This window comes from Eucalyptus grandis, chromosome 9, assembly GCF_016545825.1.
Source record: "Eucalyptus grandis isolate ANBG69807.140 chromosome 9, ASM1654582v1, whole genome shotgun sequence".
In the NCBI taxonomy this organism is placed as follows: Eukaryota; Viridiplantae; Streptophyta; class Magnoliopsida; order Myrtales; family Myrtaceae; genus Eucalyptus; species Eucalyptus grandis.
The window spans coordinates 32,575,458-32,587,769 of NC_052620.1; the positions used below are offsets into that span (position 1 = coordinate 32,575,458).

Here is a 12,312-nt window from a genome sequence, read left to right on the forward strand (position 1 = left end):
GTAAATAACCGAGGGATCAACAAATTTAAGCTGCTTCAATGCAGAAGGTCTGTCCACATATGCCCTTCTAACCCCTGTTTTAAAGCTGGCAGGCAGATGCCAAGGCCACGTCTCCCTACCAAATCGGTTTAAAACAGCCTTCAGTAAAACAATTTTCCTCAGAGATAGGCCGGCAAGCGAATATTTAACGACTTAGTCAACTAGGAATACTAAGAAAGAGAAGTATCCTCTAAAGATCTTGAGTCGTTAGATACAAGGTCCAACGACTGTAAGGGACAACCTCTGACCCCACTTGCTAATGATATTGTCCAGAACACACACAGCTTTAATAATTAAAGATGGTGCTACTTCTTAAATGGCCCATCTCTAGATGGTGTGAGATTCGGTTCATTCCTGCCATCACCATCCTCACGAGGCCTGCTCCTGGCCCATCTCTAGTAAGATCAGGTTGTTACAACAACGACATGGTACACGCTTCCTCCATACCAACTCAGTACAGATTGCATCATCGACATTTATTCTATCCTTCCATTATCTTAGGCCGCAAAGCTAAGTGGTAACTGAAGAGAGTGGCAATCCTTGAACTTTGTCATTCCCACAGACACGATTCTCCTATACGAAGCATTCCAGCTGCTACTACTACGTCGCAACACTACACTTTCTCCCCCGATGACTCTGCTTTTCGATGAATTTACATAATTCGAATTCACGTGCGGTCGATTCATCGCATGCAAAAACCGGAATCGCATCTCAATCTCACCGACGGACACCCTCGCCCTGACCTCTATAGGCGGTGCCAGACGGGATCGGAGTAAGCAACGCGCTTGAGGAACTTGCAGGGCATCACCATGTTCAAGCAATCCGCACAGTGGACCAGCGCGTTGATATCCACGTCGGTGATCGACGTTGCTGTCATCGTCGTCCTCGGAGAACAGCCGCATCCGTTCGACGGATAAAGGTCCATTTTCTGCTCACTGGAAAACTCCTCGCGTGCACGACGGTCGGCGGACAGGAGAGAACGATTCTCGATGCTTTGGGAGCTTGTCGCGCATATCTTTCCTCCGAAAGGTTTCCTCTCGTCTAATACCATCAGTCAGTTTAAAACATTTTTTTGTAAATTTATTTATTGAACATGTTCGGACACCGAAAAGTTGAAATCAGATTTCTTAAAACAAATTTTATATAAACGAATGGACTCTTTTACTTTACACCTTTTTTTTCGGTGAAACTAATAATATTACAATAAAGAAACCTACTACCAATTCGCCTCGATTGCGGATCAAACCGGTTTTCTTTTTTTACCCCCAACTTCTTACCCGAGGAAGAATGTCCCTTCAGTCTATTAACTCTCCACCTTAGTGTTCGATATGATGCATGAGAATTTAATAATTATAAGACTAGACTCGACCAGTTCAATTCAGCTCCTACTAAAAGATCCTAGAAACACACAACATATTGAACAAAACCAGCTGCAACTCAAGCATTGCCTATATCTTCTCTTAAGACGCAGAGCTAATCCTAGTTGTATAGCTTGTAAAAAATATTACTTAGAAGGTTGCATTACCTCTATACACTTTTGCGGATACTATAATCTAAGGATAGCTTTGGAATGTTTCCCTTCCAAAAGGATAACAAGCAAAAATTGAACAGGGGATCTGTAAACTCAGAGAAAAGGAAACAATCACTAGCGGCACGAGCAAATAACTAATCAACACATTCGAGACTTATTACCAGTTCATCTATCTACAAGGTTCTATCCTCTAAAATGACAATGATAAATGATCTGTCTTTTGATAAGCAGCAGTAGTTATTGCTCCCTTCCAAGCTCTGCAGCTCAAAATCATGGATAGGAAGTGACACAGAAAGAAATTTACAGAAGAACACACTAGAGCCCCAATAACACTTTATGAATTGCTTCCTGAACAAATTAAAATATGAACACAACACTGTCATGAACCCTCGACTTCTGGTTCTGAGCCACACATTCAGATATCCACATCAGATTCCTTATCTCCTGCTCCCTCAACCTCATATATGCGAAGAACACACCATAATGGAACTGCAGTAAAACGAAAAAACAAGAGGAAAAACAAGTAAATGCAACATAGGCAAAATGCCAAACAATGCAATCCCTTTAACTACAATTAGATGTCAATCAACCAATGCAGAAAGGCGAACCTGCTGCTCAAAGGCTAGGCACAGCCTTTTCACTTCCTCTTCATAAAATGCCTTGTCCAGCATCTGGCTCTCTCCATAAGATAACTTGGAGAAAATGGACTGATATGGAGGATATTTCTCCATGACACCGCGAACCTGCAAATTTACACATAAAAGACAATTTCAATTGCAGTGACCACGTGCCCATATAACACATAGCAACCACTTCCATCTTCTTATTTTGCTTAGCACTAGGGGAAAAAGCCACCAAAAAACCTAAACTATGCCCACTATGACACGTTTACCCTAAATTTTTTCCTATGACACCAAAAACCCTAAACTTGCATCCATATAACACAATTACCTGAGTACAAGTTTTGGGTTTTTGAAGTCACAAAAAGATAATTTTGAGGTAAATATGTCGCACGAGTATAAGTTCGGGGATTTCAGTGTCACAAAAAAAAAAAAGCTTGGAGTAAATGAATCACACGGATACAAGTTTAGGGTTTTTTATGTCAAAAAAAAGGTTGGGGTAAATGTATCACAGTGAGCATAATTTAGGATTTTTGGCAGCTTTTTCTCTACCATTAGCATGTTGTTATAAGAGCAAGGGCCAGAATACCCATTGCTTGGTTACTAGAGACTCGCTAGTTTAGCAAGAACTTACTTGTGACAGACAACGATCCTGAAATCAGGGTACATAGACAAGGAGAGGACTCTACAATGTTGATGAATGCCAAAATAATCCATTTTTGAAGCAAAGCAGATGAGTGATCGACTTAATAACAAATCCTGGATAAACTAAAATAGAGCAAACCACCAAATGTACAGTCCTATGTGACAAAGGCACCTGTCAGGGGAATATGGTTATCTACTTCCAGATCCTGCCGGTCCCATTTTAAAGTAGAATATAAATATAGCTCATCTACAGGAAATGGACTCCCATAATATATGACACTGAGGATGTCTGAAAGCTCAAATTACCTGATCAATATCCTCAGAAACAGCAAGCTCTTCATGGCCATAAGGATACCTATCACCAGTTGGAAATTGCCAAGAATTACTTACCACTGTAACATGCATAGAAATAATGCAGCCAAAACAACAAATTGTGTCCAGACATCTTACAGTAAACCAAAATTAGAGTATAACTTCTTCCGATCATCCCTGGTGAGCTCAGTGCCAATACTGCAGTCAAATTACATTAATACCATCATGAAATTGCTTGAGATTTAAGTCATTGGGAGACATTAAAGGAAATGGTAAAATTGAGACCACTCCTTAACCACATGTCACCTGTTTATTGTGATGTTTACAGCCCTTCTGTCAGCCTCAAATGCAAGCAGATCAGACATGATCTCTGCAGTGGCACCTCCAAGTTTCTATTTAGGAATTACACATGTAAGCAGTCATAAACTTCAAAAAGAAAACAATCACGTATTAATTGTAACATGACTGAGAAACAACATATCTCCTCCAAGAGGGCAGCTATTTGCACCTGACAAAACCTGTAAAAGTCCTCGAGGTAGGCCTTGTAAAGAGTGTTTCTCATGATCTCAATGTTCATGTCATCCAAGTCCTACAGGAGAAAAAATAACATGCAACCTCTGAGATTAACCGATCCAAAGATGGATATGCAACTGATAAGTTGAGAAAGCATTATATAAGATATCTAACCATATAAACAGAAACAATTTTGACAAGTGCTGTTATTAATTTTTTAGTAGTTCTTCAACAGTCCAACAACCAGCATCAATCTAAGCACCAGGCATGACTTTCCCTTTCACGGGGAGGTTGGTCAGGGTGAAGCTAACCAAAATCTGAAGTTCCTAGGGAGTGTGAAAACATTGTCAATCCATTTAAAATCTCCAGGGTTTTAAAATATGCTGCAACCAAGGTATTATACCTACCATGCATCCATATATGAAAGATGACATGTTGATGACCTAGAGGAGAAAACTGACGGACACGTTGCCAAAAGACTGGGTGAAATAAAATGAGTGAGATAGAATTGAAAGTAGTACCTACTCTACATGTTTAATTTATGCGGGACACTTCCAAGCCTTAAGCCTGTTCTTTTTCCCCTTAAAACCTCAGACTTTAAGAGCAACTGATACAAATTTCTACATTGGTACTTTAGAACACTGAAAATAAGATTTAATCCACTACCAGTAAAGCATTGTTTGAGTTACCATGAGAAAATGGATCATAAATGAAAGTCAGATGCAAATAAAGGAGGGAAAGGAAAACAATGGCTAAGTCAAACCATCAGTACCTCTGACGTGATGCACTCAGAGAAATAAGGAGCCAGAGGTGTGTCAACAAGAACCAATCTGTAAAGTTCTCGCATATTTTGAGCCACTGCCAGAGTTGCAATGCTGCATGAGGCCAATTAAGTACAACAAAGACAGAGAAGTCAAAAAGAAGGTAAAATGGGGCCAAATAAAGTACAACAATAACCCAAAAAAGGTACAATAGAACCTACTGAAGCTTGAAAATAATTGTGATTTGGCTCACTCATTACCCAGTCCATGTCTATGAGGTTAGCGGGTTACCTACTTAAAGGGCAGGGAATTTATTTACCTAACGCATGTTTCCTTATCATCAAAAAAAGGAAAAACTAGAGTGATTAGCAAACTGAAGTTGTAAGGGGACAAAATTACCTGTCAAACATACCCAATGGGTGGCATTTCTCTAGCAACTCCTGAACATCTCTTTCATGCAAGGTTCCAGTAACAATCAAAACGACATTGTCTATCATGTGACCATACCTACAAGAAATAGAGGAAAAGACACCAAAATGTTGTGCTGATTATTTTTCCTTTATTTAAACTTTTAAAAATCATATTCTCTCTCCTTCCACAACAATCATTCGATCAAACCAATGCTAATGAAGGAATTAACATCCAACTGTAGATGCGAGCAATGAAATTCTGTACTACTAGAAGTGGCACAATTCTGGAATATGAGATGATAAAACGGAATTTCAGCTGGTACAATCATAACCTAATTGCAGTTGCAGGGTACCAATCATGACAACAACATAATAGAAACAAAAATCACTTCAATCAGGAGCTCCCTCACGAACATTAGCTACCTCTAGGACCACTACAACATACTTGTAATGCCACTTGGTATTTGTTTCAGCTTTCCAGTGATATTAATTGATTTCCACTGCAAGTTACAAAACTACACCATCTGCTCTGAAATGCGTGTCCACTTGCAAATAAGATAGTTCTCATGTATCCATTGCATAAATCTCAAGTTTACATGTACCTAAATCACTAAAATATGCAACAAGTAATGGAAAAGCTTGTTTTGTCGGGAAAGAAAAAGGCTTGACTATTATAGTTCAAAAGAAATAGAAGCCATGAAGCTTATATCCATGTAATTAAGTGTCAATAATAAACTTCTAAACTTCAACTGAGCCAAGCTTGAAAAGTGAACGCCAAAATGAGACTGAAGAATTAAACCACAGGCAGTCTATTTGATTATTCGTTGACATAACAAGAAATGTGAACCGCCAGGACACAGGACAATGTTGCCATGCAGTAAGATGGGGATATCTTACGTAATATACTCCAAGAAAGTTGACAATGGTTCTGTGGCTTGACAAAGCATCTGTTTGTATTCATCAACCAGTTTAAGGGTGCACTTCTCCACAATAGTTGTCGTATGCAATGGTGAAGGTTCTGAGAGACACGACAACGAAAGGTTAAAACTTGTGACTTAGTTAGCATGCATACAACAGTAATATCAACATCAATAACACCTGAGTCTTGTCCTGCTAAGTGAGATCCTCTTGGGCCATCGCACTCTATATTAAAACGGAAACAAGTAGGAAGTGACCCGGCGGTCCTTTTCTAACCCCATGTCACGCAGAAGGACCAAACATTATCAAGGTTGTGACTTCTGACGAGAACAACTATTCATACCAGACCGTCCCACAGTCTACAAAACTTATAATTCACATCCTTCAGATCCACATTTGGCCGCTGAATTAAATAAATGCCCTCAACTGCATTTATGTTTCCTCTCCATGTCTAATCTTAATTAATATGTAACCTGTGTCAAGCAGTACGACCAATTCATGAGCTCCTCCTCCACAGAAAAGGGAAGCTCCCACTCCCTCAGCTATTAGATCACTACGCATCCCAATTACTGCTAGAGAAAGCCGCCACAAAACCAAGAGATCACGCATACAGTCGCAATGCAATGAAGAGCGATCCAATTAGCTCTTAGCCAAATCACCAACAAAAAAAAAATCTTGCAACCGATGTAGGATAAACGCAATCATGTGCGGACCAGCGCGCAAATGAACTCCAGACAACGGGAAAACAAGCTCAATTGATCGAAAACGAGCAACAACTCGACCAAAGTACCAAGCTAACATCCCTTAAGAATCGCGATCGCCGTGCTAATCACTCCCGACGCCAAAGAATCCCGATTCAAGCGCGCGATCCGAGCGACCGACCGCAATTCGGCGCCTCGATAACTTCATCCCACTCTCTCGATGCAATCCTCGATAATCTCCGACCTCCGAACCAATCCACGGAAGGGAGGAAAAGGGGGACGTTACCGTTCTGGAGGTAAGGGCCGTACTCGGTGGCGGAGAGGTGCATCTTGATGTCGTCCAGGGTCTCGCACTGGCAGAGGTTGTTGTAGTCGGCGGCGGTGAGGAGGCTCGCCCGGTGGCCCCTCACGATCGCCTCCAGGTACCCGCCGTGGATGTTGAACGTCAGGGCCTCGAACCCGTACATCTTCTCCGGGATCGAATCGGGTCGGGAACCGGGCGGGGTCGGGAGGATCCGGCTGAGATCGGGAAGGCTGTGCGGCAGCGGCAGCGGCAGCGAGGGGGAGAATCGATGGCGAACGCGGAACGGACGGAGGCCTCTCCTTCCACGGACACGGGGCCTCGCGATGCAGATCTCGTTAGATAGAGAGAGACAGAGAGGAGAGAGAGAGAAATTTCGCGAGGTGAGGGACAAGGGGAAGGGGAGGGTCAGTTCTGGTAATTCCCCACCCCTCCCTCGCGTGTCGGGTGTGCTTTTCCGAAATTGCCCTCTCTTTTTGCTTGGTTTCACGGTTGGGAGTACTCGGACTGGTGCCGTTTGTTGGTGGATTGGGCCAGGCTCTTGCAGAACCCGTGCGGCCTGGTGTGCCTTGGGGCCCATGTTGGGCCCAACCCAGCTTGGAAAACTATTCTCTGAGCCCGTCCATTATTTTTTGAACGCTAAGAAAACCTCTCTATTTTTTTTTCCGTGTATAAAGAAGGTTCGGGTTGGACTTAAATCCGGTCAGTTCAAGGTAAGATAAGACATAAGCATAAATTTAAGGAGGACTAATTTGGTCAAGCTCACTTGAACTGACTTTCTCATGATCCAGCCTAGTTGGGGTAAGCCTAATGTACAAAATCCTTTCACTGGGCCCAAAACAACAAGGGGGTGTATCGGCCCATTTGGACCTTTGACTGGGTTCAGTGGTGCTATCACCCACATATGGGGATCTCAATCTATGTCTAGAGACGCTCGATTCTGATAATCTCGTCCCATTGAATTTTTCAGTGGGGCAAACCGTGTCACTTGATTTATTGATGCATTAGTTTATCAATTACCTCTTCAAATTTCATATCAAGCATTCCTTAGATTATGAATTTGCAATAGCTAATATCGTGATTGATATCAAGGGACATGACAACATGGAAGATGAGATATATGTGATGCGATTCCCCCGCCAGAGCACTATAATCTCAATATATAAATTAATTAATAATTGTTGAGTGAAATTGGGAAGATGTTGGGTGACCATTTTTTGTTCCTGCTCTGTCGTTATAAATTGAGAAATCACGAGATCAAAAGTGAAATATGAGTTTTCTAAAATTAGTTCATGTCGGATGGATGAGCCAAGCTCGAGTAGCAATCAAGCACAGGGAAGAGCAATCTAGGGAAAAAGAAAACAAAAACGACAAATTTGATAACCACGGTCTAGTAACTTTACACTTGTCCCATTCTCCATCTTCTGGAAACGGTAAGTTCCCCCTACCCGACCTAGGGCAGACTAGATACATTTCCCAATTCTGAGAGCGAACATCTTGGGAGAGATCCTCTGCATCTCCGAAATGGTCAGACATGCTTTGAAAGACGAGTAGATATTCCTGCTGCTGCTGCTTCTACGCGACAAAAGCAACTCCATGATGGCATTCTCATCCGTCCCTATCACCTCCTCCATTTAGAGAGAGAGAGAGAGAGAGAGACGTACCAAGTGGAGGATTCGGTGGACTCTGGAGTGAACGTGGCATTTAGATCTTGTGAACCTCAAATGAGATCCACCCAACTCGAAAGCTATGCACGGATGGGTGCGTTTTACTGTTTGGAGCTTTTTGCAAGCTGCTTTGGGCTCCAGATGCCCTGAGTAAAAAATTCTAGTGTTTGGCAACACAATCTTAAAGCCTTAGATGTAAAGTTTTCGTTTTGTAAATGTCTAAAGCTCCGAGCTACTCTCACTCGGTTTTGAAATTTCATAATCGATTCGGAGGGCTGATGAAGGTCTTTTTTTTTTTCCTTTTATTTCCAACTTTACTCTCACTATATTATCTAACTATGCTCTCATTTGGCAAGAAGGGCTCAAGACAAGCTTAGATTAAATCGACATCGCCCGTTGTGTGCAACTGTTTGCTTGGGATTGCGTGAGCTTGGCCCTGGCTTAGGGTTGCGTGACAAGGTTCGCATCAAGGCAATGCAACAAGGGTTGTCGAGAGTCATGCAACAAGAGGACTGAGGAGGTGGCGAAGGTAGCAATTGCGGACAAGCATAGGGAAATGTCGAAGCTCTAGGAATGTAAGATTGTGAGGCCAAGCATACATCTCCACCCACATTCAGGAATGTCATAGCTTTGAATAGAATTATCTCGCATCAAAATCCTTTTTTCTTAAATGCAAAGTCATTCTTCCAAAACTCACTGAAATGCTTTTAAAAATCTATTACAAATTTTATCAATTCAGTTATAAATATTTTTAATTATGTCAATTAAGCTATAAACATTTTCACGCAATGTCAATTGAGTCCATTCGATCGCTTTTTGTTAGAAATTGCTAACGTGGACACCAACTATCTTATGCAAAGACGACTAGTGTTGATGTGAGCAATTGTTAATAATATTTTAATTTTTAAAATATTTTATTTATTTATTCTCTTCTTTTTCTTTTCTTTTTCTTCTTACTATTTTCTTTTTTTGTTCTTATTTCTTTTTCCCTTCGTCGCCCCATCGCCTGCCTCAAGCAAGCCACCCTCACCAACCTTGGGTAAGGGATGTCGAGGCTTAGGCTAAATAGGGTCAATCTCACCTTCACTCATCAATGAGGCCCAACGATAAATGGCTAGTGAAGGGAAAAATAAAATAAAATAAAAAAGGAAAAAATTAAAAGTAAAGAAGGAAAAGAGATTAAAAAGGAAAAAATAAAATAAAAAATAAAAAATTGATAAAAAAAATTATTAAAAAATTGTTTATGGTAGTGCTTTGTCTATGCCATATAAGTTAGCTGTCATTCACATTAATAATTTTCCGCCAAAATTGGCCGGATAAACTCATTTGATAAAATGTGAAAATATTTATGACGCATTTGATACAATTCAAAATGTTTATAATTGAATTGATAAAAGTGTAATAGGTTTAAGATTTTTTAGACAATTTTCTTTAAAAAAATGCAATTCTAAGTGAGAATATGAGTCACTAGCTTGACAAAAAAAAAGAGATATATAAATTAGGAATCTCAATTTTGAGTATGCTCATGAATTCACATGCATTACTACCGTATTGTCTTATTCTTTTAAAAAAAAAAGTACATTTCTTTTTCTTTTTCTTTTTCTTATTCGAGTTTATGAATTGCATAGGGTTGATGAAATGGTGAAGCTTTCAATCTAGTGAAATAAATTCACGTTCTTATCATAGCACCCCCTCTCAAATTAACCTTGGGCCCTGTGTGCCTGTCATCTTGAAGGAGGAGTCTCGTTTAATGCATATATAATTGGAATAGTTTGCGTTAATTCATGAACCGGTCAAGTCGAAAATTCAAATTCCCCGTGTTGTTAAAAAAGGTTATTGAGGGCTCCAGGCCCCAACCCCTTATGATTGAGCTAAATGGATAAAGAAATAGAAGGCATCAAACTTAAGACTACACGACACTAGCAATGGGTATGAGGTTCTTCTATTCTTAATCCATTTTTACCCCAAACCATTTTTACCCCTTTGGGGTAAATGGGTTATTATCGATTTCTGTGCGGTAGATAATTGCTAGTTAAAAAGTAGATTCATCTCATATCGATATCTTTGTTGGAAATAGATAGTATACGTTCGAATGATAAGTGGTCACGTAGTCGAAAGTAATTAACTTTTTTGGCTAGTGAATAAAATCTTCATCGACCATATCCATATTCCCTTTAGATGCAAAAGAGAGTAATTGAAAGCAACGCATGATTGGTGTCATCGGTATCCATTAATGGAGTTGTTTAGGAGCTAATTTTGCTGCTTCAGCTGCCCCCTTTTTTTGGTCAGATCTTAAGCTATCTTATTTAGTTTCATTTGGGGGTTTGTGTGCATTTTTTTTTTTTTTTTTTTTTGCTTCGTGCTTTTCCCAACTAGGGCACGGTGACGGCCTGTGGAATCTCCTAAAGAGGAGGACGAGAATCTGTGCCTTTTGAATAAAGGGGGATGAAATGCCGCCAGGAAAAAGAGAGAATGGAAAGATGTAGAAGGCATCGAAGAATGACAAAAAAGGAGGAGGAACATTTCAAAAAGCATCCAAAGTCAATAAAATGGAGATAAGGCTCAAGACCTAGTCACAACTGTGATTAGGTTAAATTGTTGTGGACCGAATCTAATAATATTTGCTCTCGAAGAAAGTAAATAGGAGAAAAATTGAAAAATGAAAAAAAAAAAAAAAAAAAAAAAAAGGGCTTTCGTTTTGCTCTCCAATCATGTTTTTAATTCAAATTTCTCTCTCTTTTGAAGCTTAAATTTCATATTCATTTCCGTTCATTTGAAAAAAAATCAATTATGCGAAATAATAATGTGTCGTCAATTATGATAATACTTAGAATCTCACTTCCCTAGGACTTTTCTAGGCTCATTACATCTGAAGTTTTTTTTTTTTTAAAATTAATGTCCCCAATCAAAAAATAGTAATTAGATCAATAAATACCCAAGGTGCACAAGATTCCCGGCTCTATGAACTAGCAGAGGTCTCCAATGCACTCCACATATTATTATTCCCATAAGTCAGGGTTGAATCGCCCACGGGCAGAGCTGACCTCTCAAAATAATAAAACAAACATAAACAATATTCTCATCCCACATGTAATTGTAAACATTAATTTAATTTCCCATGAATCCCGATATTTTCTCTTTATTAATTCGAAAAATTCGCGTCGGTTTTGATTCACCGAATTTGTCCATATAAGTTTTAGGACACTCCTTGTGAAATGTTTTTATAAAATAACTGTACCTACGCTCGTTTTTACCTAAAATCACGTGAGATTGACTTTTTTTTAACTGTCTTGACATTTTCGTAAAAAGACAAAAAAAAAAAAACAGAATTATCTAGAAAAAAACTCACGAAATATGTTGGAAAATTTAAAATTTAGGAAAGTTGATAAATGAACTATAAAGTCTCACATCGTATTAGATCCTTTATAGACTGAGGAAGTGCCATTAAGTGTATTACAAGGCGATGATTGCGGCAACCTTACGTCAGCTGTATCGATGTCCATAACTTGTCAAAATTATCGTTATCGAGTATTGTATACGCTATCTTCCGTCGTTTGTTTCATCAAATTGACATTATCGTCAAACTCGTCATACTTAAAAGAGTTGAACTCAAATTTTTATTTGTCGAACCGCGCATTACGCCGATACCGATCGTATATATTAAAAAAACTTTATATACTTCACAAAAAAAAAAAGTCAATGAAAATAAGCTGCGAAAATGAAAGGAAAAAAAGTAGCAAGTTAAGTGAAATTAAGAGAACTTGGGATTTAAGAGAGAGAGAAATCAAGAAATTAAAAAGGAAAAAGAATGAAAAGGAGGAAAAAGAGGGAGGAGGGAGAATAGACTGGGAAGAAAAATCCGCTGTTTGGGAAACGGCCCACTGGAATGGCAAA

The 12,312-nt window shown here is 39.5% G+C and overlaps 1 protein-coding gene across 1 annotated transcript; it reads right to left on the minus strand.

Annotated features, from left to right (window-relative positions):
- Window positions 1–1,674: 1,674 nt before the first annotated feature.
- On the minus strand, window positions 1,675–7,118 carry LOC104419349 (V-type proton ATPase subunit d2). Its single transcript, XM_010030987.3, has 10 exons — window positions 6,737–7,118; window positions 5,729–5,849; window positions 4,821–4,928; window positions 4,433–4,535; window positions 3,656–3,736; window positions 3,454–3,539; window positions 3,286–3,345; window positions 3,142–3,190; window positions 2,179–2,313; window positions 1,675–2,059 (listed from the first exon to the last, which is right to left on the minus strand). The coding sequence occupies exons 1-10, from the start codon at window positions 6,915–6,917 to the stop codon at window positions 1,928–1,930; spliced, it is 1,056 nt and encodes a 351-aa protein (XP_010029289.1). The 5' UTR covers window positions 6,918–7,118; the 3' UTR covers window positions 1,675–1,927.
- Window positions 7,119–12,312: the final 5,194 nt, after the last annotated feature.

Bases quoted from the DNA above. Each gene is read 5' to 3' on its own strand.
- LOC104419349 (XM_010030987.3), bottom strand. From the start codon at position 6,917: ATGTACGGGTTCGAGGCCCTGACGTTCAACATCCACGGCGGGTACCTG. The intron at 4,536-4,820 runs GTAATTTTGTCC...GGCCTCATGCAG, and splicing joins CCATTGGGTATGTTTGACAG to CATTGCAACTCTGGCAGTGG. The intron at 3,540-3,655 runs GTGCAAATAGCT...ATTCCTAAATAG, and splicing joins ACTTTTACAGGTTTTGTCAG to AAACTTGGAGGTGCCACTGC.